Genomic DNA, 27501 nt, shown 5'->3' with positions numbered 1-27501 from the left:
ACAATTTTATGCTGAAAAATAAATTATTATATAATAAATTATTATATTAGAGATTAAACTCACGGCATACCCACTTGACCCACGAGCTCGATTCCTAACAGAAATTTCACACAAGGCACCACCTGCACTGCTGCGACAGCATACATTTGACATTCCTTATCGCACGAGCACCGTGCACGTGTTATCGCGGTGAAAGCATTAGCTCTCTTATCGGCAGCTCATCGATTCGTTCTCGCGTACTCATACAATCGCGTAAACATTCAATCTACGTCAACCCGCTTTTTATACATTTCAACATTAGATTAAAAATATTGACTGAATGAGAAATCATATATCGACTGATAGTAAATGCTTTATTTTAACCTATAATACATATATATTATGGAATACTTTCCATTTAATGAACGACCTGTAAATAAGAATGAAAAAAAGATATAATGTTATACTATCTATGTTTCGGTTGACCTTTAGGCGCTGACAAAAAAAAATATTTTGCCCTCGAAGACTCGCGGTAATATTTTATTGCATCAAACTTTGCAAATAAAACAAAAGTGACGAATGGTTGTTTCAGTCGGTCTGCAGAATCCGTGCAATTAACTGATGATAGTTATACTTGTAATCAAAGGTGCGATATCAGCATTTAGTGTTCCGATGGGGAAGCGGTTGGGCCGATAGCCGATAATCGACGTTATAAAAGATAAAAGGTGGTACTTTTGTATATTTTGATACTTTTAATGTAAATCAAAATGTCGCAGGGCTCGAGGCTTAGATAATTCCGCTTCCGTATTGGTCATTGGACCACTTTTTAATAATATAAATATGTATAACCTTGTGCGTTATTTTTGTCTTCAGCGGATATCGAATACGCGACTTTATAGATGTTTAATTTTTTTTATTTATTTTATAAATATTAGCTTAAAAATATACCCGTGATTCTGTTGGAAGATTTTATTACATCTCTTCTTCTTAGATGGATAATTGACTAGCATGTGATTTATAGACTAGTAGTAGTATAGTATTTAAATAATGAATAATTAATGTGATAGAGCAGTAAAATTAACAGAAGACCTAAAGTCTAGGGCCGTTAAAATCTGTTCTTAGTTGTTATACTAGCAATACACAATATACAACGTGACGACGAACATTGCGGTGCTAATGAAAGGATTGAAGTTACAATGTGGTTTGGAGTATATCGACGAAGGGTGAACATAAGGATTCCAAGCAGCTATGAATAACTGTCCAACATTAAACAAACTAAGTATAATATACCTGTACTTTCTTTTCTGCTTTTACTCTATCTCTACTTCTAAATAGCTAAATAGAGCAGTAGAACGTAGAACCTACGTTTGACCAGAAGCATTATGTAAAGAAAACTAAAAATACGAGGATATAACTACGAGTATGAGTGGTAACTTAATACTTTTACGGGAGGCTGATAATGCTTTTATTCATCCTGTATACAATCAATTCTACGAAATAAGCAAAAAATATCAAATAACAGGTATTTTAATTAGGTTGTGAAATAATTATTTAATTAATTTTTATGGCAAACACTGGAAACAATTTTGTCAACCCCAGTAGGGTGTGAGTTTTATAAAATGACATTTAAAAATAGTAAGAGTTCGAATGAATACAGCCTTTATAGGGCTAATAATAAACCTACTGAATCAAATATAAACACCGCACTAAAAAATCGATACCAACTTTTTTATTCCTTCGTGCACTTCACTAGTCGGCTTATCTCCCAGAGGGATTTTCTGCCGATGTAATGAACTATCACTTTATAAAGTTACGCTCAGATCAGTTCAGCCGCGAGGGCTCTAACTGACGCGCGATAACGTCCAGTGTCGGCGAGCGATCGAGAAATACTGACTTGTGACTACTCAGTACGCTATACTGAATACTCGCTAGTCACTACTGACCCAACTTAAACCATAAAGTAAAGCCCTTAGCAGCAATGTCTGAAATGCATCGCAATATTTTACAAAAGCGTCTCGTAAATAGCAGTTTTGTTTAGAATCCCAATCTCTGAGAATGCTACAAGTGCACCAATGCATCTTACAATTTAGAGAATCTCGTGAAAAAGGACTCATTACAGTAATGTAATAAAGGTTTCAAGCTAGCTCGGGGTTGGTTGTCTCAAGTTAGTCACGCTTGTAAATATCTTTTTCAATAAATTTGAAATGCTCTGCTTTCATCCTCAACTCCTCAACTCAAACACACACACACATAATAACTCTACATAATAACTCTACCAATATTTTTCAAAGTTGATATTTGCCTTGATGAGTTTCTTGCCCATCATCTCTAAAGAATTGTATCATTAATTTTCAATAAATAATGTTTGTACAAAAATCAATAAGATTTTTCTATCTATTGAATATAATATTGAACAAAACAGAGACAAACTGGCCTACCTTCACACTTATACTTAACAAAAACTGGTCTTATTGAATTCTGTCAATTACTTTTGATTCCATGACCTCACAGTGATGCTTACATACTAACTGACACCTGATGGACGTAACTCATAACTTAAAGGAGTCTCAAATCTAGTCGAGCTAGAGGCAGCAAAGAAAAGAATAAAGATGAAGTGGTTTCGCTCCAGGCGGGCGGCCTCGCGGGGACCTTGTTCGCTAAATACACTTGCGATCTCGTAACTTAAACGTGCTTAAACCATTTACATGTGTAATTTGACGAGTATGGTGCAGCAGAGCGACCTTCAGCTAAAAGGGATTGATTTAAAATATTCGTGACGATCTTGAAATTGCTTATGAATTTAAATTAAACGTTATGAATGAAGCTGTTAGAAAGATATTTTAGTGATTTCTAAAATAAGCCTAGACTGTACCGAGACAGAATACCTTTGGCTTGCGAATTTCGTTGAAATGTAAATGTAGCAATTTTAAAGAACTTATTTTACAAATATGCATCAAAACAGTTATGTAACTAGTACTCTTTGTTTCTGTATTCACAACGCTTTATATTTCCGTGATATATGTTTAAAAAATCCTTTATAATAAGTATGTATGTTTACCAATTGACAAGTGATTCAAGCTTTTCTTGGTTTGTTCCTAAATATTTCCGTTATTTTTGTTTCTAGAATCAGACAACGCGTGGCTTTAGCTAACTCTACATATCCAAAGAAAGTATAAAATTTATTACATTCCCTAATAATGTTCACACAGCCTCCATTACCTATCTATGGATATAATGCTAAGGAAGAGCCAGCGGCTGCGTGTGAAAGTGTCGAAGCCCTAGATAGCGCTCCACATACGGACTGATCGATTCTAAGAACCAACTTCCTCGTACCACTCGCTTTCTAAGAAATAGCAGCATTACGCACGCAACCTTTACTTCATCGGAGAATCAACATTAAAGTAAGTCGCATCTAATTACAATACTTTTGATGTCAATTGAAACTGGGATTATTAAATGCTTTTCAATGTTCTTTGAATTTGAAGGAGATGATCGGAATTACTGCTAATGCAGTCAGCATTTTCTCTTGATCTTGATTAACAAAACAAAAGTAGCAAAACACTCAACTGTACTCATAACATAAAGCTGACAAGTTAGCTTGTTTGTTGTTATTGTTTACAACAGCTACTGCACGAGAAAACTAGATTGGCACTAATTGACACTATTTTATAAAACAGGTCTTTATCATACGTAAATCTATCTTCTAATATATCAAATTCTTGTGTCATAATGTTCGTTACCATATCCCTCCAATCGGCTGGACCGATTCTTATGAAATTTTATATGCTTATCGTCTAAGAATCGGGAGTCGAGGACGTATAGTGTATACTAACCAGCTCCTGTGGCCCCTTCACTAAAGGGGCTCGACGGGACCCAGTGGGTTTTTAGTCGGTAGGAATCCGACATAACCCACAGCTCCTTTCACCGGGGGTTGTGGGTATCTACGTAAGATTACCCCTATACAAAAAAGGGTAAAACAATCGGTCCACATCTATTTTTCATACCCCTAAATGATAAGAGTAAGGCAGAACAACGTTTGCCGAGTGAGCTAGTAATAGATTAAATATATTACTCACAATAACTACTCAGATACTCCAAATAATACAAAAATAATGGCATTGGTGTCAGTGGGAGACACGTTGTGGAGCTGAATGCGCGAGTGAGTCACCGACACACTGTCTCGCCGTGTCGCGGGCCGCGGTACACAACAGAGGTTATAAGCGATTTTTATAATTACATCATTTCGAAATTGATAAATAAGTAACAACATTATGTTATGTAATCTTGTAATCGCAGTGGTCAAAGAAGACAATACTAAATTCTAACTTAATAGACATAGATAAAATAAATAAATATTGTGATAAGAAAAACACGCATAACGCATTGTTTATACGGCAAAGACTCCAAAAACAGTCCGGCTTTGTAAAAGGCAAAGATACACGAACAATTTGACAATATTCGTCAAATTTTAGAGAAAACCTATGCGTATAATACCCCGTAAAGTTGTACTATTGTATCTTCCGAAAACCAAGATTGTTAAGCTGCTTGCTCGTCTAAAATTAGTCAATAATAATTATGGACTAATTGTTAATAAGAGTAAAACGAAAATCGTGAGTGTCGTCCGTCAATGTTGTCTTAACTTACCATCTATTGTTTCTTAGTGTATCACTTAGGTCGGTTATTATTCTGCATTACATGGGCTCCCTTAACCCTATCACTGCCTTGTGAATCAGACCAGAATCAGTTCAGTCATGCAAGTTACTTGCCGCTTCACCTCTTTGAAGTCAACCACAATCACATAGCCATCTCTAGTCCAGCATTTGCTAATCCCAAACTGTTTACGAGCGGCAAGGAACACTTCATGCCGCCCTTAGTGAGGAATTCAGAAGCAGTAGTTCCAGTCGATTTTAAAGCAGTTTTACTGTACCAGAGCTTATTTCTTATAAATATATTACTTAACTTTTTGCCTTGGTTTGTCCGACTTGGTGCGTCCAATTCGATGGCATCTATTGATGTTTACTGCACTAAAGTCAGAGATTTTAAGATAGGAACGAACACACTGCACCAGCAACTGTGATGTATCTTCTTGGTTTTCTTCAGGTAGTCCATGAATTAAAAGTATTTTCTTTCTACTTCTCATTTCCTGATAAGTATATAATTTAAAGAGAAGGTTGTTGTGCGAGGAGATGTTTTAAAGAAGACAACAAACTTACGATAGCTGAAAATTCATATTCTAAGCTGGTGTTTGTATTGGAAGCAGATGGAGCATTGGTGCCAAGGTGTTCTCAAATTAGTAGTAAACATAGTAGTCATACTATCTAATGACTGTTGAAGTGAGTCCATTGTAGTGATATATTGGAAATGCTGTTACTGAGAGGAGTGAACTTAGTACTTCTATTGCTGGTATGTACTGGACACTAGTTAGTCATTTGAATCACACTTTACTTGTAAAAAATGAATAAAAATAAATTAAAATTTTGAGAGCGCAATTTTTACGTGTTGACGTGTACACATCTACCCACGAATGGTAATCGGACGGACCTAAGTAATCGGACGACGACAAGATTCGTACAGTCTTTGGTGTTTTCCGTATTTATATATGGGGCAGAATCATTAAATCGTTGCCATTCAGATGTAGTTTTGGCGCAAAATGTTAAGGGTTCCGTGTACCACACGTGCAACCAACGTTTCTGCCTTGAAATAAATCAGCCACATGACAGCGAATGCTTCAATACTTTTGGGCATATGTCATGCCGGAATCCCGACAATGTATTCTGCAGTGAATAAATTGTATTTGTACATGATTGCGCATAATATTCCGTTTGAGTTAGCGCTCCGCGCAAAGCTCCCGCCTTGTGGCAGGTTGTTGTGGAGCGAGCTTGTGGGTCGCGGCCGATCGTATCGCTGATGGCCAGATGTGCCTGTTGTTTGTAGTTCTTGCTTCGGCTTATTTGTATACAATGTGTTACTGATCGTATACAGTTAGCAACCCCAAACTGGATACAGGATAATGGGACATGACCATAAACGCAGGGGCAAGATCATATGCTTTTGAATTAGAGAACTTCCGAATACATAACAAGGAAAATGTAGAAGTAAAAAAAGTGTCCTAAATTTAGTAAAATGCCATATTATTTAATTCAAAGTAATTTAAATAATTTTATTTATTTTTAGATTATATTAACTAACAAGCTAATTGTTAGTAAAATAATCTAAAAATTACTATACATTTACTCACACAATGTGCTCAAGCTTGACGTGACCATAAATTGCCTTTGTATAATAATATTTGTTTGTTATTACATAATAAAATGTTTGTTTAATTTAAGGGAAGAAAAAAATTGGTTTGTTTTGTTGTTGCATGTATTTGAATATATGCATAATATACGTATTAAATTGCTGACAATACCTTCCTAAAGTTCATAGGGTTATATTAAAAAAAAAATTGATATACAAAGACACATAATATGCAACTATATTGCGTATAACTTGTTCAATGATCCAACGACGCTACCAAATCGCTGTCTTAAGCTATATTGCGTATTCAAAATTGTATTCGGCGCGTCCCGCACGGCGCGGCGGCGGCGGCGGTACGTGGCCGTGGCGGAGGGGCGGTGCGGAGAGGCGGAGAGGAGGCGCGGATCGTGCGAGGTCAGCGTGTTGAGCCCCGCGCGGCGGGCGGGGGGTCGCCACTTCCCTCCGCCCGCGCCGTCCCGCGACGGCCCGCGTCGGATCGCTTCGCATGACGTCGCACCGCCCGCCGACTCGGATGAACGCCATTCTGTTACGTTCATCGTCAAACCCTGTTCTTTTACAAATAAGTGCTGAATTGTGCTCATCAGTGTTAAAACCTACTAAATTGTAAAGTTTATATATACTATCAGTCGTCTATTAACTTATAAAAGGTTGTGCTAAAGGTTTAAGGAAAGTGATTAAGTTCGTAACCAAGCGACCGGCGCAACGGCTGACACAGAACACGATAGCGTTGGCGCGCGATTTCGAATGAATGCGATGATTTATAATGTCGATGCCCAAGTGTAAGAAAATATTAGAGGACATTCATCCGTTGAATGTGATTAAGGAAGTACAGAAATGGCCAGTTCTGTACCAAAAGGATAACCCGGAGAGATTGAATTTCCATTTTAAAACTAAAATTTGGTATGAAGTCGCCAAAAACTTGATACCGGAGTGGGAACAACTTAGTGATAGTGAAAAGGAAATTAAGGGTAATATAAACTGTTAATTACTGTGGAATACAAAAACATTTTACAGAAAACTCTATAGGCAATATTTATTCACGCAAAGAAACAGCACACGTCATATAACTCGAGTTGCTAACTTTAACCGTAAGCTGCATTTAAAGATAAGATACAACTGTCAAACGCATCGGAACTAGAATAATACATATTAAATGAATTATATTAAAATTGTTTCAAAGTTACAAATTACATTTTAAATACGATTCGATACGAATAGTATTATTACTAGACATGATAAGTATATAGATTTTTTGTGCTGCTACATATATTTTACTTATACTCGTATATTATATCGTTTAGACTTAAGAGGTATTATGAGGTCTCGTAAAAACCCTAAGTTGGCCGCCTATGTAATTAATACGTAATTTTTGCATGATTTATGTTTTATACAATAATGCAAAGCAATACGAACAAAACAATATAATATATTAATTTTAAGATTATCATGTCTAGCAACTGAAACCTTGTATTTGAACTTTTATAACAGGTACAAGGTGACCTTAGTGGTCGATTCTTTCATTTGAAAGCTATCAACCCTGTGGTTTTAATTGTTTGGAGATTAAGATTTTTCTTTTGTGTTTATAATCATTATCATCTTCTTAAAATAATTTTATAATGATATATATAATATTGTGAAAATAGTATCAAGAATATACCTAACATCTGCAAAATTACATTTATGATTGAATTGATTACAATTTCAATATAGAAGTTTAAATCAATATCAACCAAGTGAGGAATAAGATAGATTCGCATATATTCATATATCATACGTATAAAGTTCCGTCTATAGTTTCAGATTTGAATAAGAAATGGCGCAACCTCCGCGACACGTTCAGACGACAGGTGGAACTGGAGAAGAAGATGCGCGAAGGATACCCTATCAAGAAAAAGCGCTACGTGTACTTCAAGCACATGCTGTTCCTGCTGCCGCACGTGGCGCCCACCGAGGTGGAGGAAGAGGTTGAGCCCAAGCTCAATGAATACCTTAACACGCGAAAAGAAAAGAAGTCCCCTAAAAAACCCAAGCGCAAGCTCCAAGACACGATACCGACATCATCTAAAAAGGACATAGACGAAGATAAACACTTCCTGATGTCTCTCATACCGTCGTTCAAAAAAATGAGTGACGATGAGAAACTGACTGCGAAAGTCGAGATTCTAAAGGTGATCCAGCAGGTCAGGAGCCAGTCCATAGAATTCACTAACACGGACATAGCGTTTGTGGAAGAACCGGCGCGGGGGATCAGGGAAGTCAAGGTGGAAATGGTGCAAGAGGGGGAAGAGTTAGAAAGCGACAATAGTGGTGACAGTGATGACAGTTCAGACTTTATATGAACGAGGTGACTGTAGTTAGTAGAGATTTGAAACATCTCTCTACAAAGACATCAACGAAAATTCTGTTGTTTCTTCAAAAAAATTGTGTAAAATGAAAGGAATATCAATAATTTTTTATAAATTTTTAAAGTATATTAACAATGCAGATGTTATGAGATGAGGGATGTTGTGTGATTTGATTAAAGATTTTTTATGTAATTTTTGTTTTCTTTCATCTAATGACGACTAATTAGATTTCGAATACATTTAGTACTTACTTGTAGCTAATGAATATAAATAGATATCTATGGAAATACCCACACATTTCTGGATTATACCTATCAATTTTGAAAGAAGGTTACAGTAATGATGTAATTATAGATTACATTCTAGTCTATGCAATGTTCATCATGACAGCACGACATTTTCGCTCTCCAATACAATATATAACACAGTATATGATTTTAAATAACTATCAGAATTTAAATATTGGGACCAGAATTATGTTTCGACAATAAATCTAAATATGGGTTATGTTTTAGATGACTGCCCGCAGGTGCAGGATTGTTGCTGCTTCATCCCGTTAAGGCACGGAGCGATTACCGTTGGGATATTAGGTCTGCTTTTATCTGCAATGTTTATCTACGGCTTTACGAGCTACGGCATGGCGCGAGTCGAGGAACAAGGACTGCCCAAGTCGCTCAACAAGACAATGCGATATTTCAACGGCATTTCAGGAGTATTGCTGGCAGCTGTGCACGTTCTCCTCATCTTTGCTGGAATCTACGAAAGTGATTCTCTTTGTGAAGTGTACATTTGGTACATGGTGTTCTTCTGGGTGATGCTGACGATCGTTGCGGCCGTGGTGTGCGTGTGTGCAGTGCTGGATAACAATATTTTGTTCGCCTGTGTGTTTTCTTTGGGTGTAACTGTTTTAATATTGGTGTCGTTTTATTTCTCGCTAGTAGTCGCGAATTTTAGAATGACGTTACCGTAAATGTAAGAGCATATGGTATTTATTATTTTAAATCATTAAATAATTTTCATCTAATATTTAAAATCATTATATTTAAAATTAAATTAACGCCTTCATTTCAAGTTGTGCCTACTATGAAATTCATATTCTTTTGAGATTGCGAATAACAGAAAACTAGTTGTCAGCAGTAAGCTAGCTATCTAGGGCCAGGTAGTTTCAGTCACGTTTGAGTTGGATTTCAGTTGCATTCGGAGGCATGTACTGTGACCATAACACATTTACTTTATTATATTTATCATGCTTACGATTGCATGCACACATATTGCATATCAAGGCATACTATTGTTATTTATCCTTGTATCTACTAATTTAAACGTTGTTACAATTAATTAAACACTAATGTAAAGAAACAAGTTTTCCGCGCCGGTTCACTCGCATAGTCAAAATACTTTTTTAATGGGAATGAAAATTTTTATCCCGCTATAAAGCCTATTACACTCTCTAGCCTCGTCTTCATCTCCAGACACAAATCATACCAATCAACCAAACAAGCTGTAGGTTGTGTTGTAAAAGAAAGACATTATTATCATATGAGTAATAATAAAATACTGGCCATCAAAAATTAAATAATCATACCTTTAACATTTCTCCTCATGAGACCTGTCATCATTTTACGAACACTGTTTAATCTCCGCTTTTTCCTCACACCGGCCTCACGCCTGCATTTCTTGGGCGGTATTTCCAGCGCTCTATCATCCACTGGCAACTCTATGGGGGGCAGGGAGAATCGCTCGGCGTTGTAACACTTCCTCGGCCACACCTCTGGACTGTACTGTTCCACCGCCATATCCCTGGCGGGGAATTGTAAGGGAGGCAGTTTATTGTACGGGATACGCCTCTCGAACCTCGAACTATCGCTGGAGCTGAGCCAGATATCGTTGGAAAAGAGAGAAAACATAGATTCTCTTCGAAGGTCTATATAGCTTCGAAGATTGGCGTTTTTTGGGACAGGTGCGGCGAAGGGCTGAGAAGAAGAACTTTCATAGTCATCTGAGGAAGGCCAAAACGGAGCTGGTTCCATGTTGATATAGGTGCGCGCGATATTTGGAGGTGCGACGGTTATGGTGGGCGGCTCGGGGGAGAGCACGCCAAAAGGGTGGGTGAAGTAGAACAGGCAGAGGGGACGACCCTAGAACAATAATATCGTTATACAAACAACAATTACTAATGTTACTAAACATAAATTGTATGTTTTGGCAACACATCTATAAGCAAGATTATTTACTAGATTATTACTATGAAAACAAAGCGCCCAATTACTAAATTTTTATCTTTAGGTATATCACGATATTTTTTTATAAAACTAACTTTTCTGGTATATTACCTAGTACATGAGTATTTAGATTTGGCGTTGGAAGCATTTATTAATAAATAGGAGAGTTATTGTAGTATCGAAACAATTCTCTCATTTGCACAATTCTTATTTTAGAAATTTGAATTGAATATTACTTGATATTCCCCATTAAGTAACGGGGTTTCATTAGATATAACAAACATGTATACAATCAATCTATTATTTCCTTAGTTTTTATAGTAAAACATTTTTTTAATTACTTAGTCTGATTATTTGCCTTCGATAACATTAAAAGGTTCTTTTCCTTAACATTAAAAGGATCACAAACCTTCAACACATCATCAGTAGATGTCGATGCGTCCGATCTTCCGGTCATTTTAAACTATTTAAAACCACTTTATTATCCCAAACATTTCAACACAGACATCTTACACTTAACACTGAAAACATGCACAAGAACTTTTAGGAATAAGCACTAAACTGATATATAGCGAGGATATGGGACAAATTAGGGAAGTACCTCAAGGTATGAAGGTCGCAGGCCACTGCCGCGCCAGGCACCAGCCCTGCCCTGAAGGGTTTGTTTCATACCCAGGGAGGGATTCAGATTAAAACTATATAGATAGTACGAGATCATATAATCATGAAAATAAATATGGGTTTAAAAAGCGAAAAAACACTCTTCAATGATAGAATCAGCTCAATCGTCTCACTGGCTCTTATATACAGTATACGTAAGGAAATTCTATCCTGGTAATCGCAATCAGGATAATATTTGGATTTACACAAACTCTTGTTATTATTTTGTTGACATCCATCATCGATAAGTGTGCAATGTTTAAATTAAATCCGTCCGTTTAATTGCGTGAGAATCGAGTCAAATGAGTCTGTTACATTCATTCACCACATGAAGTTAACAAGATAATAAAATATTTTCTATTGCAAATAAAATGTTACATTTAGTTTAAAACATCTGTTGAATGTATGTAACAGACTCATTATTAATTCTCTCACGATTTCAATACTTTTAGTTTTTACAAAGTAGCACAAATCCTATTTCATATAATATTAGCCGGCAGCTCTTGTACAGTAAAAACAGTAACTTCAAAGTTTTCGGGTAGACTAATCAAACTGCAAATCTCCATTCATGCTTGTAATTAGACTAAACTAAATATCCGTTCCTCGTAAACAAATAAATTTTGGGAAGGCATTTAATAATTTGCCAACAGTATTCTTATACGTACGTTGTCTATTCATGTAATGAACAGAGAGGATGTTGTGGAACAAACCTCAAATTGTACGTTATTTTTTACAAAGTGCGGTCCTGTACGTGGTGTAGGCTCTGAAACGAAGCGCGGTGCCGGCCGGAGACGTCGCTCACACCTATATTCTGTGCAGGTCAAATCAGCCTTCAGTTTACAATGGATGCGAACCATGCTGCATGCTGTCATCAGTCACTTCATTTTGAGTCTTGCCCAGTACGGTCAAAATGAAGTAAACCTAGTAGTTGGTACACATCTCATATCACTAGATGAAGCACATATCACTAGCTGTCGTAAACAGTATAAGGAGTTATAGTCATGCTAACATTGTTATTATATTACTTAATTAATACGTATCTACTTATTTTTTTTAGCACAAGTCTATTTGATTATAACGTAACAGTTTAATTTTGCTGATGATTACTGATCGAATTGATGTAGCTTAACCTCCGTTTTTTAATATCTATCCCGGTTTATAAGATACAACCTGGTATAGGTAGGATTAGTAAAAAATTTTGCAAACGAACACCAAAGTCTTAATAAGCTAGTGTCGTTTTACCCTTTGGGTAGGTTGGGTGCCTAAAAAAACGTGACATTAAGCGTGACTCTCATCTTCTTCTTCTTCAAAACTCCACAGTTCATACTAGGTGTGTACTGTGTATTTTTAGTATTAAACCAACAGTTTTAAATCCAATTGTGTATCATAGAAAGCTGTTTGTATATATATATATGTATATACCACAACATCTTTTTGTAAAAATAAATGTTATAGATTTGATACAGAGCCATCTATCATTATTTTACGAAAGCAAGTAAATAGAACCACTGGAACAAAATTCCTTACACGTACCACAGATGGCACTAATAATACTATCTAAGGCATTTTACGTCGGGATCACAGGTAACATAATACTGCATTGGGATCGAAATCCTGGTCGAAATTGGAGCTTCCCATCCTAACGCTTCCAACTGCCGCCGCTTCAAGTGAGAATGAAATATCTGTATTGTAAAAAAATCTATGGGATTTTACGTTTAGGAATAGAAGCATACTTTCTGACATTTATAGATAGGTTTACAATACAGAATCACACTTATCATATAGGTATCACACTTCACTCTAATATTATAAAAATTTAAATTGTTGTGAAATTTAGTTTGTTTCGATATTTCTCCGTCAATCGCGCTGAAACTACTGAACGGATTTTAATGAAATTTGGTATACAGACAGGGTATGAGCTGACTTGGGTGAAATGATACTTTTATCCCGAATAAATGCTCCTTTGGGATAATACAGTATAAAACAAAGTCGCTTCCGCGTCTGTCCCTTTGTATATATATAATATCTATCGTCGTCGTTTTCTGTCACTTATAAAAATATTCTAATATCTTCAATAATAGCTGAGGCAGATTATATCATCTGTGACAAAAAGTACTTTTAATACCTGTGGCCTACGTTTATTTTTAGGATTCGATTACCAAATACCCCCTAGTTTACTTATTCCTATAGACTTTTTATTAAAATAGAGCTATCGCCCCGCAGCCTATGGCCTCTTAGATTGATATAAATTGTCTCGAGTGCTCACATTAGATCGTCCCTAATGCGATGCTTTCACAACTTATCACAATGTATTACAACCGAGTATTTAGAACACTTGCGTACAATAAAGACCCATAAATTGCGATTGAGAACCGATTGAAGCTTTATTTCGTTAAATTGTGTTGACGTTTGTTATTTCCTTGGAACTAGAAACACAGGACACATTATATGTACTGACTTACTATTACATTTTAAGAAATGACCTTGTAAAATAACACAGATATACATATGCTTGTTCAATATTCCTCATCAATTGATATATAAAATGCATAGCTCAATTAATTATTCCGTGATATGGTTTCGCTCACATTTGCAAGTCTGTTCTTATTCTGTTACTGACATACTCTTGTAAAATGGGAAATTACGATAAAGAAAAGCCAATGCTTAACTTTCAATAGCATTAAGTATGAGGTCCTTATTACATACATGTATAACCCTTTTTAAATATGTTAGAAGCACGAACTAAGGTACCCACTTTCTCCATGGATATAAGCGTGTATGGGCACAGATAACATAAAACTATACTATGGGTATGGGTAGGTATATCCGCAGGTGATGGAGTGCAGAAAAACTTCTTCCCTCGGCTTTCGGGAATACAACACGAAATAAAATAGTACAAATAAATAGTACGAGTTACGTACTAAGTAGAGTTATGCTCTCGGTGTGCGTCTTCACTGTAGCCAACATTGACTAAGGCAAATCTATAGCTAGCTGAATATAAAAAATTTTGAATAGTGTAATTTTGAATTATTAAGTATCTACAAATGCGATGCCATAGAACCGATTGTCATCAATTAACGTCCGCCGGGGTCACTGACCCCCGGATAACATCTGTAACAAACAAACCATATTATTTTTTATCGTTTCTCTATGACTATGATTAATTACTTTCGAGATCCCAATTTGAACTGATTTTTTGAGTAATATTCCCGTCACCTATATAAATAAGCTGTTTTTGCGTTTAGCGTTTTGTTTGATATTATTTCTATGATGTCCAGACTGTCTTTATTATAATGGATGAACAAACGACCGATCACTTCGCTCGCATGGTCTGAAGCTTGTATGCATCAGTTGGAACAAGCTTTTGTAATGCTTATATTATCACAAAAAAATCATCTCAGCTCTTCTAGATATAAATTCTGATATCTAAGAATCGTAAAGCAATCAGCTGTTTCTTAAATTTTTTTAATTGAACACTATCTAATGAAATAAAACAACGAGATACCCAAGTACTTAAGTGGATATGATACATCTGTCGATATTACCCACGTTTACCAAATTACTGTTTAGCTACCTGTATCCGACACCTGCCGCAAAAACCCTCACTCGCCGAATTTCAAATGATACAAAATGTTTTACCATTAAAGCGATGACTTATAATTTATATTACGTATTTACTGCTAATTCATAATAGCTAGCATATAGTACTTGTGTCTAATTCAGGTTCTTATGCAATTTAAATGTGATAATTGATATGATCTTTCCTTCTTTTAACTGTAACTTTAACACATGAATAAGCCCAGTGTATGCTACATAATACTGCTTATATACTTAAGTGACGAAAATGAAAGAATCATTTTAAAAGTTCTTATGTTTACCACTCTGGGGAAGCCTCAGATGGAAGCTTGACTTCCATAGAGGATGTGATTTTCATTAATTTGCGGGTTTTTAATCCTACTAATCCTACTAATATTATAAATGCGAAAGTTTGTAATGATGTGTGTGTGTTTGTCGCTCTTTCACGCAAAAACTATTGAATCGGTTGCAATGAAATTTGGTATGTAGACAGCTGGACAACTGGAATAACATATAAGCAACTTTTTATCCCGATATTCCTACGGGACTTGGACTTACGTGTGTGAAACCGCGGGGCGCAGCTAGTATTATAAAGGCGAAAGTTGTAAGGATCTTTGTGTGTGTTTGTGGCTCTTTCACGCTAAAACTACTGAACTGATTGCAAAGAAATTTGGTACGTAGACAGCTGGACAACTGGAATAACATATAGGCAACTTTTTATCCCGATATTCCTGCGGGATACGGACTTACACGGGTGAAACCGCGGGGCGCAGCTAATTATCTATATCTATAAATATAATAAAACTGTAAGACTGTCTATTGTCGGGGTTTCATAAAAGACTACTGAACGGATTTTGATGAATTGAAGAATTAAATTTGAATCTAGGCAAACACAACGGAAAGAGCGGGCATAGTAAGATTTCTATAACAAAAGATGCGGTTGGAAAGCACGAGTGATATTTATTACTTGTATATTAAAAAATAAAGCGAGTTACCTAGTTTTCCATCATAAGTTATTAGTTACTGGACAATTGGATATAAATGATAAATAATGCAGTGCATAACGTTCAAGTGCATCGACTTGTCAAAATGTCGATCACAGATCACAGATAACGGTTTATTTTTTGTTATTATGTCACTGTCACATGACTGGTTGACAAGTATGATATGGACGTAGTATGGGCAAACCCTACATATTTTCTTAAAAAAAAAAATTTTTAAATTCCTTGCCAAACAATGTATCGCAGTAAACCTAATTAATATATCATGAACGTTTAATGTGTTTACTGCATTTTAAACTTGAAACCTCAATGGGTAATCGTTGATTAGGTAAAGGGAGAGGAAACCTCTTTACTTCCTAACCTATAATAAATATTGATTAACTGTCAAGTCATAGTCGTTACCAAAAGTATATGGGTAACAACCATGTAACAACATTCATTATTAAAACATAAAAACCATATATTGGTTACTTACTATAGCTTTGATAAAAACATTTAAATAACAAAATTTAAGTATATTTACAATGATTTCTCAAATTACAATATGTGTTCGCATAAAATTAAACACAAGAAATGAAAATTTTTGGTAATAAAATACGCAGGTATAAAATAAATTGTTATTATTGGTGTGCGATTGGTGCCCCTTATCTCTAATCCTTCTCGATCATAAATAACAATTTAAATACTTATCAATATTCTTAAGTATTAGATATTCATTTGACTTGTAATAAGTTAGTCTACTATTTTAGCATTTATGTTTAAACAGCATGAAGTTTTATTCTAGACGAGCGATTCCCGCCTTTTTTCACGGCCCAGTGGTTGGCCGCTTGACAGAGGGCGCGCACGTATCTCACGCATATTATGTTTTATCGAAACAGTTCGACAAATTATGCAAGTGTCGTGATTTTATTTGATAAAGTGCACTGTGTCAGTGATATAATAAATTTATTTGTGGTTTTTGTTCTACATACTGGGCTCGGAGCGGACGCGATTAGATAATACACAATTATCGATCTATTTGTCACAATATTCATTTATCTTATGTATTTGTAGCATCAATTTGAAAATATTATAATACTTCTAGCACACTTTATTAATATAATTCAGAATAATGAAATAATAATTATGTTTACAGTACCTTATGAAAAATAACATTCTTAACATACAAATTTAGTAGTTAATTTATGTAGCTACAATTTTATTCAGTAATTCATAATACAAATATTTAAACTAATAACATCACTCATACATAGCCTCCTGCTTGTAAATAATTCTGGATCAAAGGGGATATACCTATAATACATATCGCATAATAAATAAGCAGCATACGCTCTAAACATAACACATTAAAAAAATGCTAATTTATAGCCTCGTGAGCATTCCGTTTAAATTTTTTGTCCCCTCCACGTGGGTGCTTCCTACATTTGCGTAGTCACAAACAATTTACGCTTCAATGACAATTAACTGTCACAATTCAACAATACAGTTATATTTTAGGACTTTCTATTTAGTAGATACACAATACACAACAGTAACATGGCAAAAAAAAACAAATGGAGCGGCGCTACATATATTTAATTGAACTAATTCATTATCATGATAACAAGGGATACTTATCTGGAATCGCAACAGTGGTTATACATAGATAAAACGCACGTTATAATATTTGGCAATGTGGACAACATTATTTGGTACAAAGGCAGTCTTAAATAAACAAATCTGACTGAATCTGACATTTTTGTGCAGTTGAACTGCACAAAAATGCCTGCTTCTTACTTTGGTGTGTATATATTTTTATTTATTTATATTATTACAAGTATATTAGGATTAGCTTATAGTTTCTGCTTATACGGCCGCTAACTTAGCTTCACAGCTACATAAAATTGTATCCAAGTAAGTATTTGTTTACATTGAAAATGTTGAAATACACAGATAAGTAAGACATTTTTAATGTCACCTCATAAGCCAAATATCAAAATCCATGCGGCTGTAGGAGGTTCCAAAGAAATGGAACATACATAGGTCACATACATACATACATACGCTCGAAAAACATAACCCTGGTTCGTTCAGGAGGATAAAAAGAATGATGCTTAAATCCTACAGGCTCATTTCGACTGAATTTCCTCTAATAGGTCTGGTAAAAAGCGTTCAGTGAACAGTTACTACATTTTAATGCGGCGTGAAATGAACTGGAGTGTTCGAATGCTGTGGACTCAATTGCTTTATGTACCCGCGGATTATGCTCGTACATTGCCTAACAAATTAAATGCAGTTCTAAAGTCTAAACTATAAACATTTATAAATCGAAATAGAGACGTCATTTATTTAGTGCTGAATCGGGATCGCATTTTCTATTTAAAACACGTACTGTACATTTGAAATGCCGATAAAATGCTATTAATTTTTTATAAATCCAAATTAAAAACAAAAAGAAAAATGCGTGTTTAGAAATGTTATCTTGACTGTATAAAATAAACAGTATGATGAATTAATAAACCTACAATAAAATTCAATCACGCATGTCACAACTAAATAAAAGTCCTGCTCTCACGTCCATCATATTATTCTCTGAGATGTATTAATTTCATATCTATATATTTGTAGACTTTCTTGTATATATTTATGCACTTTCTACCTTTTCAAAATTTATATTTCCTATATCCCAAGGTTGCCTGGAAGAAATCGCTTCTAAGCGATAAGGCTGCCAAATTGTGCAATAGATTTTTGTTATTTTTTTTTTTTAACTGTTATATGTGCATTGTACAATAAAGTGTTAATAAATAAATAAATAAATGTCTCTAAGGACACATTTAGAATAATTTAAATAATAAATAAAAGATTCATACGACCCGCATTATTTAAAAGCACTTTAATGAATTCCTATCATTCCCTAAGAGGCAAACAAAAGGTCACATTAAGCATCTACGGAGTTTATTTAAGCTCAGACGATTCTATGATTCACACAAGAATCCACACAACTCTCTCCGATGTAAAGATCTTGGATCTGATTTTAACATTACTCACATTTGTAATGGACATGATTTAAGTTGGCCCTTCATCATAATTGTAGTACCTATTCTTACTTTTACCTAAAAGCACTTAAATTTTTCTATTAAATGTACAAATTTTGAAAAGAGTTGCTATGGAGTAAATAAATCTCAGGTATTTGAGCTACAATTAAAGTCCAGAGCAATTTCTCTCAGCAGGCAGCGTGCTCGCAGTTATAGGCTCCGGCATGATAAAAGGAAAATAAGAAAAAGTCACATCGAACAAGACCCGCTGGACTGGACCTCTATCTTTAGTCCTATACAAGGCATGTAAATTTTCATTTGCAATCGCCGTCATACGTTGCATAGGGCACACATATCACATGCGGTTCTTGTTTATAAGCGTATTTAGCGAGGCTGGAAATTCAAAAGATTTATGAAAACGTAGAGTCCGAATGTGTATGTTAAAATAAACACCATACGGTGCTTATGGAAACACAATAACATCTCCATCATGTTCGAATCCCACCTCACGATCGATTTTTTAAACTATTTAAATATTTTTCATTTATAAAAAATTTGGTGCCACTAAACTAAGAACAAAACATAAGAAGTTAAGTGCATTCTTATGCAATTGGTCCAATACACTAAACATACCTCACCATTTAACGGGTTTTGATGTTAGATATTTAAAGTTGCTATTTACTTATCCTTCACAACGGCTTAACGTTTTCTAATAGCAGCTAATCTCTAAAGCGCTTGCACTGTTTGTCCAGAGACTAGAGATGTAGTTCTAAATAAAACCGAAATGTCATTTATACTTAGACATACGGCATTACATCTAAATCTCGATTGAAACTCTATAATGGAGGGAACTCTTAGAGAATCGTACGAACTGAATTCTGAATACCTACATATTATGTTTTATATATACCCCTCACCCCATCTCACCCTATATTCATGCGACTTCAAAAAAGGAGGAGGTTATTAAATCGACTGTATTTTTTGTGTTTCTTACCTCATAACTTTTGCTGGGTGAACCGATTGTTATGTATATTTTTTTGTTCGAAAGCTGGTGCCTGCCCGTGGTTCCTTTTAAATCTGGTCTAGTTCTGACAATTTGAATGCAGTTCACTTTTTTTTTAAATAGTTAAATCACATTTTTGTTTTCAATTTCACACTAATTAAGGTTAATATAAAAGAATGAGTTAATATTATATAATATTACTTCCTTAAACTATACCTTATTTATTTATTTATTAATACTGAAGGTCACACTGTAATAGGTAGATAATATAATGTGGGGGTATATTTCACATATTTCAGTCGATACTCGGGTGCCGTGATAAGATAATTCAGTATTATCCACGATAACTATACAGACAACTAAATAAGGGCTTTATAAATATAGCTGATAAATATCACAGAAGACAATTTTATTAATAATTTTTGTAATTTAGGCACTGAAAAATACTGATATAAAAATACAAATTGAAAAATATCAATATGGTATTATAATCGGATAATTTATGATTTCCAGTGTGGGTTCATAGTTTTCACTTAACATACATCGTTTCTTTTTGCATAACTTTACAACATTTTAATATATGAAGAATATAATGTATTGTAAATCACGCATTGTTCTATCGATACGAATAATGATTAGTGTTGCTCATATTAATTACTTATTATAACAATGAATTACAAAATGCAATTATTAATGTAAAATGCTAGTAGGCGCGCAAGGTGCATCGTTATAGGTAAGTGAGGGCGAATATTCGAGCTACAGCCCATTCAAGGCCAACCGCGCGACTTAAAATAACCAGATACGTATCTAAAAAAATAGCACAAATAAAACTTGTAGTAAACCACGATCGGTGAAAGTGAAGGTTTCTGTGAGGTGTTTGGAATTTGAACTAGGGATTTAAGAATGTACCCTGAGATTTCAGCTGCTCAGTGCTGGGCTTTATAAAATTCTGATGTTCCGATCATAATGTAAATTTTCTCATTGGTAAAAGATATAGTACTTATAAAGGTATATTTTATAGGTGAGACAATTATTATAATATATATGTAGTTCGTATTTTATGATGAAATATTTTCTAAATATTCTGCAAATAGTACGACTCACACATAACCATAGATCAAATATAATACTATTCTAGTATATAACATAATACATGAGATTTAAGCTCCAGATTAGTAAGTAAGAAGGTATCAAATTATATTTTAGCAAGTCGCGGTCGGATACCGTGTTCAGTGTATAGTCATTTTAACTTATAACTTATTCAACTTGTTTATTAAAATACACTCCAGGCCCAGTTAAGAAAATGAGTATCTGATAAATTTGGAATTTAAATTTGAACCAAAAACGTTTATGTATAAGTATAGTTGTATAGTTTTTGATTTAAAAGTGCCAAGTAAATATTACAATGACCCGACGAATGAAAAACTTGTTTGTGTATTGTGCCATCTAGTGTGTAAAGAATATAATCAAAGCGTGTAGTGAAAGTTAAGGTCACAAACAATGTAGTACGCTTTATCGTCACAAGATGGCAATTCCTTCACCACTTGGTCAACGGAAACTAACTTGGATTGTGGAAATTGGGGAAGTTCCTCCATACAGAAGTGGGCCATACGAAAAACATCTTAATTACAGCAAAAGTGAGTATATTATGTTTGATAAAATACATTTCAAAGAGCAAGTCACAAAAGCTGATAATATTTTACACTCATAATGAAAATTTTAATGAATATGAAATTATTGATATTATGTTATTTGCCTTAATCAAAGACATCAATTCTTTAATCTAAGTTCGCGACCTTAAAATATCACCATTCGGTATTATATTGATTGTCCGTGTGTTGAATGACTAGATTTTTTTTTTATTTCGTTCCAAAAATTGTATCTAAATTTAGTAAATTTCTAATGGAAACGTAATTAATACCTAACAATTAACTTATTAATAATTACGTACTTGGTCGTTGATTTTCTTGATGTATATAAATCTACTCTTTGTGTTTCTTATTATATACGCAACGGAGTACCGATGAACGAACCTACGTTATAAAAATTCGGGTTATTACCGTTTGAGCACCACTTGTTTCGAGCTCTCACTAGATAATGTTTTTAATATTATCTGTGGGTAAATTGCGCCTGTAGCGCCACTGACGGTGACGGCAGTGACGGCCGCGGGCTTCGTAAATCGTGTGTCATCTAAAATCTTGTTTCGAGTTGTTTGTAGTTTCGTTTCGTTGCTGTCTGCGGTTCGATCATATGCATTTTTCTGTTTTTCGTGTACTTAATTAACCAAAAATTCAGAAAAGTGTTTTAAAAAGCAGTGAAAGTGTCTAGCGCTCGCATGAAAAAGTTTTTATCGAGTTAAGTGTGACAAAAAAAGTTTTCACAAAGTTTTTAACTTGGGAGTGGCGGTGTGTGTTTGTCATGTCTCAGAAAGTTTGGATTATAACTTAAAGTTGATTGGAATTGTAAGAAGAGATCGCTGGTGATTATGGAGTTGAATACTAGCGTCGGTGAGTAAAATACGAGGGCGTAGTAGCCTGAATTGTGTCGTCTCAACTGTTATAAACATTACTTGAAGTAGACCTTGAAGTTATCGTAAGATTTAAGTAATCAAGTTGTGATGCAATTAGGTAACGCGCAGTGATGGCTACAACTTTTTTAGAGTTTTTTAGGTGATTCTATGCTGTTGTTATCTTATCTTTTGCTATTTACACATTCATGATAAAGTTTAAAAGCAAACTTCTCGTAAATCTACAGATTATCCAATAATGTGATAACATCATAACACCACATACTTTCACCGAAAATTATTTCAATGGGTTACTAGAAGATTAGTTTCTTATTGGGTTTCGAATTTATACAATAGCATGAAATTTAATTTCAGGCTATAAACAAAATAATAACTACTTAATAGGTATATAATTAAGTAATTTAAGTTCACCAACTCATCCCAAAGAAAAGTACACCCCACTACTGATCTCAAGTACTGAAGAAGAAATTTCTAGTTTCAATCATGTTAATTATGACTAGATAATGTATGTGACTCATTATTAAATTTTGACCCTCAGTCGTCCGACTGGTCTAACTTTTACAAAATTTTGATGATTAGTTTGATATTTGTTGCTATAAGAACTGAAAATATTTAAAACAAGAAAATAAAAGATATGCTTTTATGTTTGAATAAGTCAATAGTTGAATATAGATTTCATATATGTACACATGTACCAAAAATAAATTCACATTGTAATTATTGTATTATAAGAATGTTTTTGTGTGAATGACATTCATATAATATTAGTTTTTACACTATCAAACTTACATACAATACTTAATACTTAGGTATTTATAAAACAAAAAGCCTGTATAAAATGTAAATTGTAAACTTAATGTTTATTACTAAAGGTCCACCCCGGCTTTGTCCATGGCGCATGTATAGCTTACTACATAGATAACTAAGGGAGAACATTTTTGAAATCAGTCCAGTAGTTACATGCCTTCTATCTAACAAACACTTAAGATTTATGTTACCAATAGGTATAGATAATGAATTTTAAAGATTAAATCTTAGAGATTATGCTCTGAATACCATTTGAAATCTACCACTTAATATTAAAAATGTGAAAGTGTGCTTGTTTGTTTTATTAATTTTAAATTGCAACGTAACAATTTTATCATATGACTTTGTATCTAAAGATAATTGAAGGATATTGTGTGATAGCCATTAAATTAATGGCCTCCATTATATTGAGACATTTAATCAAACAGCTACGAAAACATCCATAAACATTTCACTGCAATTTGATCTATAAGATGACTGTGGCATCAACAAGCCAGCTTCTGTATATGCAATCAAACAGACATTGGTATTTTTGTGCCAGTAAGTAAATAGAGTGAAACTTAAATACTCCCATGGAAAACCCTTAAACAGCTTAAAGCTTTAGGAACTAGCATAGAAATTTATTTTAATTAGCTTTGTATGAACACAGAGATACATTGCTTGAAGAAGTATTTTGTTCTAGTTAGAAATTGGAAACTTAAACAATATTTTATTGAGTATATAGATTGTCATGCAATTAGCATATGCAATAAATAGAAGAGTCCATTTCCCCGTGGCATATTATTAGTCATCATCATCAGCCCATTTATGTTCCCACTGCTGGGACACAGGCCTCCTATGAGGGTTTAGGCCATTATCCACTACGCTGGCCAAGTGCAGCTTGGCAGATGTCACATGCTGTTGAACTTTTGATTCTTGGACATGCCGGTTTCCTCACGATGTTTGCCTTCACCGTTTTAAGCAGTGGTGATGTTATCCACATGTGCAGATAAATTGAAAAAAAATCGATTTATTAGCTGCACGCTCGCTCCGTCTCGAACCCCTCAATTTTGAAGTTTAACATTCCCACCATTGCTTTTAAATATTATTAGTAATTGGTTTTAAATACTTCTTTTGTACTTTTCCGACGTAATTAAAAAAATGTATTTTCAATATATATCTATAGACCTCAGTATGTGGTAAATATCACTAGACCTTTAATCTCATTCAGAGGACACATTGAATAAAATGTCTATTTTATTCAAAGTGTCCTCCATTTCCTTGGGGTTTGTACAATAATTGACACATCAATTCTGTACTATTCCTTTACTCTATTCAGTCGGCCAGTATTTTAGCGCTCACAGTCTATGTCCTTTTTCGTACAATCAATCCACACCATATGGATTCAAATCCACTTTATAAAACTTCATGAACATATTTAATGTTGATAATGTGGCTGATCGAAAACGAATTATCTGCTTTGATAACATGCAACACTTGCTACGTATAAATGTGTTACGCACTAATTGGCGCAAAGAAAGCTGCATGAAATCTTAGACGCTCTCGTATTTCAGTGGATCGACTCCGACGGATTTCGATAACGAGATCGGTTTGTAGTTTCCGACACCACTTCCCTAAGTAGCAGCCAAGTTGAAAAGTGTATGGAAAATTAATATAGTATCAATAAAATTTTTAAATAACATTAGATTACAACTAAATTGTTTCACTTGCAGAATATACACGTAAGGAAATTATCTGATTTTAGCGATCCTAATTATTTGCTAGTTGTCAACGATCGTTGATAAGCGTACAAGCTTTTAATTATGTCCATTTAAAGTGAGTCAAAATCGTGTCATAAGGAGTCGGTTACATAGATAATTAACAAGTAAAGCTTAAATAAAAGCGTGTAAAAAAGACGACATAAATATATAAAAGTTTTCAAATATTATGGGAAAAATGCATAACATTGTGAACTTTTGACATCTCGTCTATGTGTGCGAAACAATTACTTACACAGATGATGTCATGACACTAATTTCTATTGGTTTACGAGCGCGCACGCACATTCCTAATTTAGCTCTAACGCCAATTGCCTCGTTAAATAAGTTTTAATCATTTTAAATATTCAAGTTATTTCTCTCGGAAATGTTACTTTATTTTCAATGTTAAATCGTTTTTATTTAAATAGATATTCAGACACTTCGTCATCTATTTTGACTTCTTTACATCTGATCTCCTATCAATAACTTTTTTAAATTTTTATTTTCTTTAGATGTTTATCCACAGATTACACATCGTATGAAATAGTTGTGAGGTCATCATCTTATCAGGCATCGTAAGAAGATCAACGTACATATTCTAAAAAAAGTGAATCGTCTAATTATATTAATAGTTCCGGTATGGTTATGGAGCCATTTCAGCAGGGCGCCGGCGAAACTAAGTAAAAAAATTACTTATGTATGTCAGTTTGAAGGAATTTAAGTTTAACTTATATACTTATACCTAACTCTGATTGCTTCAAAACTTTGAGGGTGTTTACTTTTCTAGGAAAGATAAACAAAGGACTAGTAACAGGTTAAATAGAGACAGGTGTACGTATGGTTGCCGCAGCATTAGTAGTCATTACGTAGATAAAAACCGAGGCCCTCATGCGAATGCGATATTTAAAGTTTATGTCCGTTGCTAATAGCAGCCGTCATGATAAAGGTGATTGTATAATAACAAATAGTTGCAATTTGTAATATTTTGTAGTATGCAAATCACCTCCTTTCTATAATTCAAAAAAAGGAGGGTGTTATCTTCTTCTTTTTCTTTAGTGACTATTCCCGGTTCTGCAAAAAAGAAGGTTGTCAATTCGACTGTATTTTGTGCTTCTTACTTCATAACTTTTTATTGGGTTAACCTATTTTTATGATTATTTTATTATGAACAGCTGATGTCTTCCATATTTCCATTTAAATTTGGTATAGTTCTGACAATTTGAAGACGGTTTAGTTTTTTGTGAAAAATAATTATTTTATTTGAAATTGGTGAAAATGTTAGGCATGACTCATGAAACTAGTTTAATATATTTTTTGTACAGTATGAGAGAGAAGTCTGGTCTAGTAGAACGAAGACGAGATGTGTTTTAAAAATAAAAGTTTATAAGTACGACGTACATGCTTACTTATTATGTGAAAAAAAAAAAAAAAATATATATATATATATATATATATGCACATGCTGCATGACAAGTGCGGCTGCTTACATTTGTCTTTAACGAAAATGGAAAGTTATTTTCCAATAGGTGTGTCAATCCAAATACCCCCTTGCGGCTGTGAGCGACGAGCAATGGGTCGTTTCCTCTCTATTCATAAATAACAATTAGTGCCAGTATTTTAGCGAGGCATGCATTTTTCCATTTCCATTCCATTTTATTTGAGGATGGAATAATTGACGGATTGTTTAGATCTATTTTAGTAGTAGGTTTCCGTTCGCGGTTTCGCTCCTGTAGTAAAAAAGTTTTGTATGTGGTAGTCGAGCACGCTTCGGCACGAATTGGGCCAGCTCGCACCGGGGAAGTACCACACCCCCACAGAAGACCGGCGTGAAATAGCATTCTGCTGTGTTTCGTTCGGTGAGTGGGGGAGCCGGAGGCCCATATCCTTTTCCTTACCCTTCCCAGTCCTTTCCTTTATTCCTCTCGCCAATCCTTCCTTAATCCCTTCCCAAAAGTCGGCAATCCATTTGTGGAGGCGTAAGGTTTGCAATGGACCTTATGCCTCTATAAATGTTCATGGGCGGTGGTAGCGCTTACCATCAGGCGACCCACCAGCTCCATTGCCGACTGTGACATAAAAAAAAAAAAAAAAGGTAAATATTGACTCTCGGGGTTTTTCCCACATAGTTGTTCTTCCCATTGAATTTCCAGGATAAAAACTTTCTTACATTCTTTATCGTGTATCAAACTATCTCTGTACCAAATTTCATCCAAATCGGTTTAGTTTGAAGGTGTAATCAAGGGAAACCCAGACATCTGTATGTCTGGGTAGTATCTGTATACACAAAAAGACATAGGTATATACTTAGTCTGGCCATAAATACTGTTACACTTAATTATAAAAAAATATTACATTTGAATTTCGAATCTG

The 27501-nt window shown here is 34.5% G+C and overlaps 3 protein-coding genes across 4 annotated transcripts in view; 2 read left to right on the top strand and 1 right to left on the bottom strand.

The window, feature by feature from the left end:
- LOC119839132 overlaps window positions 1-1878 on the bottom strand; it is a 28052-nt gene extending 26174 nt beyond the window's left edge. For both annotated transcript variants that reach the window (XM_038365340.1, XM_038365336.1), the window contains exon 1: window positions 1705-1878. The gene's annotated coding sequence lies outside the window, so the exon portion shown is untranslated. The remainder of the gene's footprint in view (window positions 1-1704) is intronic.
- A 4843-nt stretch (window positions 1879-6721) lies between these two features.
- On the top strand, window positions 6722-8774 carry LOC119839133 (transcription factor Adf-1-like). Its single transcript, XM_038365341.1, has 2 exons — window positions 6722-7205; window positions 8032-8774. Exons 1-2 carry the CDS (start codon window positions 7001-7003, stop codon window positions 8574-8576), a joined length of 750 nt encoding a protein of 249 aa, XP_038221269.1. The 5' UTR covers window positions 6722-7000; the 3' UTR covers window positions 8577-8774.
- Window positions 8775-16867: 8093 nt separating this feature from the next.
- LOC119839090 (dystrophin-like) overlaps window positions 16868-27501 on the top strand; it is a 92950-nt gene continuing 82316 nt past the window's right edge. The window contains exons 1-2 of the mRNA XM_038365282.1: window positions 16868-16968; window positions 21348-21695. Of these exons, the coding sequence (XP_038221210.1) occupies window positions 21584-21695 (112 nt within the window). The 5' untranslated portion in view covers window positions 16868-16968; window positions 21348-21583. The remainder of the gene's footprint in view (window positions 16969-21347; window positions 21696-27501) is intronic.

Source organism: Zerene cesonia, unplaced genomic scaffold, assembly GCF_012273895.1.
Source record: "Zerene cesonia ecotype Mississippi unplaced genomic scaffold, Zerene_cesonia_1.1 Zces_u008, whole genome shotgun sequence".
Classification (NCBI taxonomy): domain Eukaryota; kingdom Metazoa; phylum Arthropoda; class Insecta; order Lepidoptera; family Pieridae; genus Zerene; species Zerene cesonia.
Note: the sequence above shows the minus strand (reverse complement) of the source record. Positions and strands in the feature narration are given on the sequence as shown.

Bases quoted from the DNA above. Each gene is read 5' to 3' on its own strand.
- LOC119839133 (XM_038365341.1), top strand. From the start codon at position 7,001: ATGTCGATGCCCAAGTGTAAGAAAATATTAGAGGACATTCATCCGTTG. The intron at 7,206-8,031 runs GTAATATAAACT...TTCCGTCTATAG, and splicing joins TAGTGAAAAGGAAATTAAGG to TTTCAGATTTGAATAAGAAA.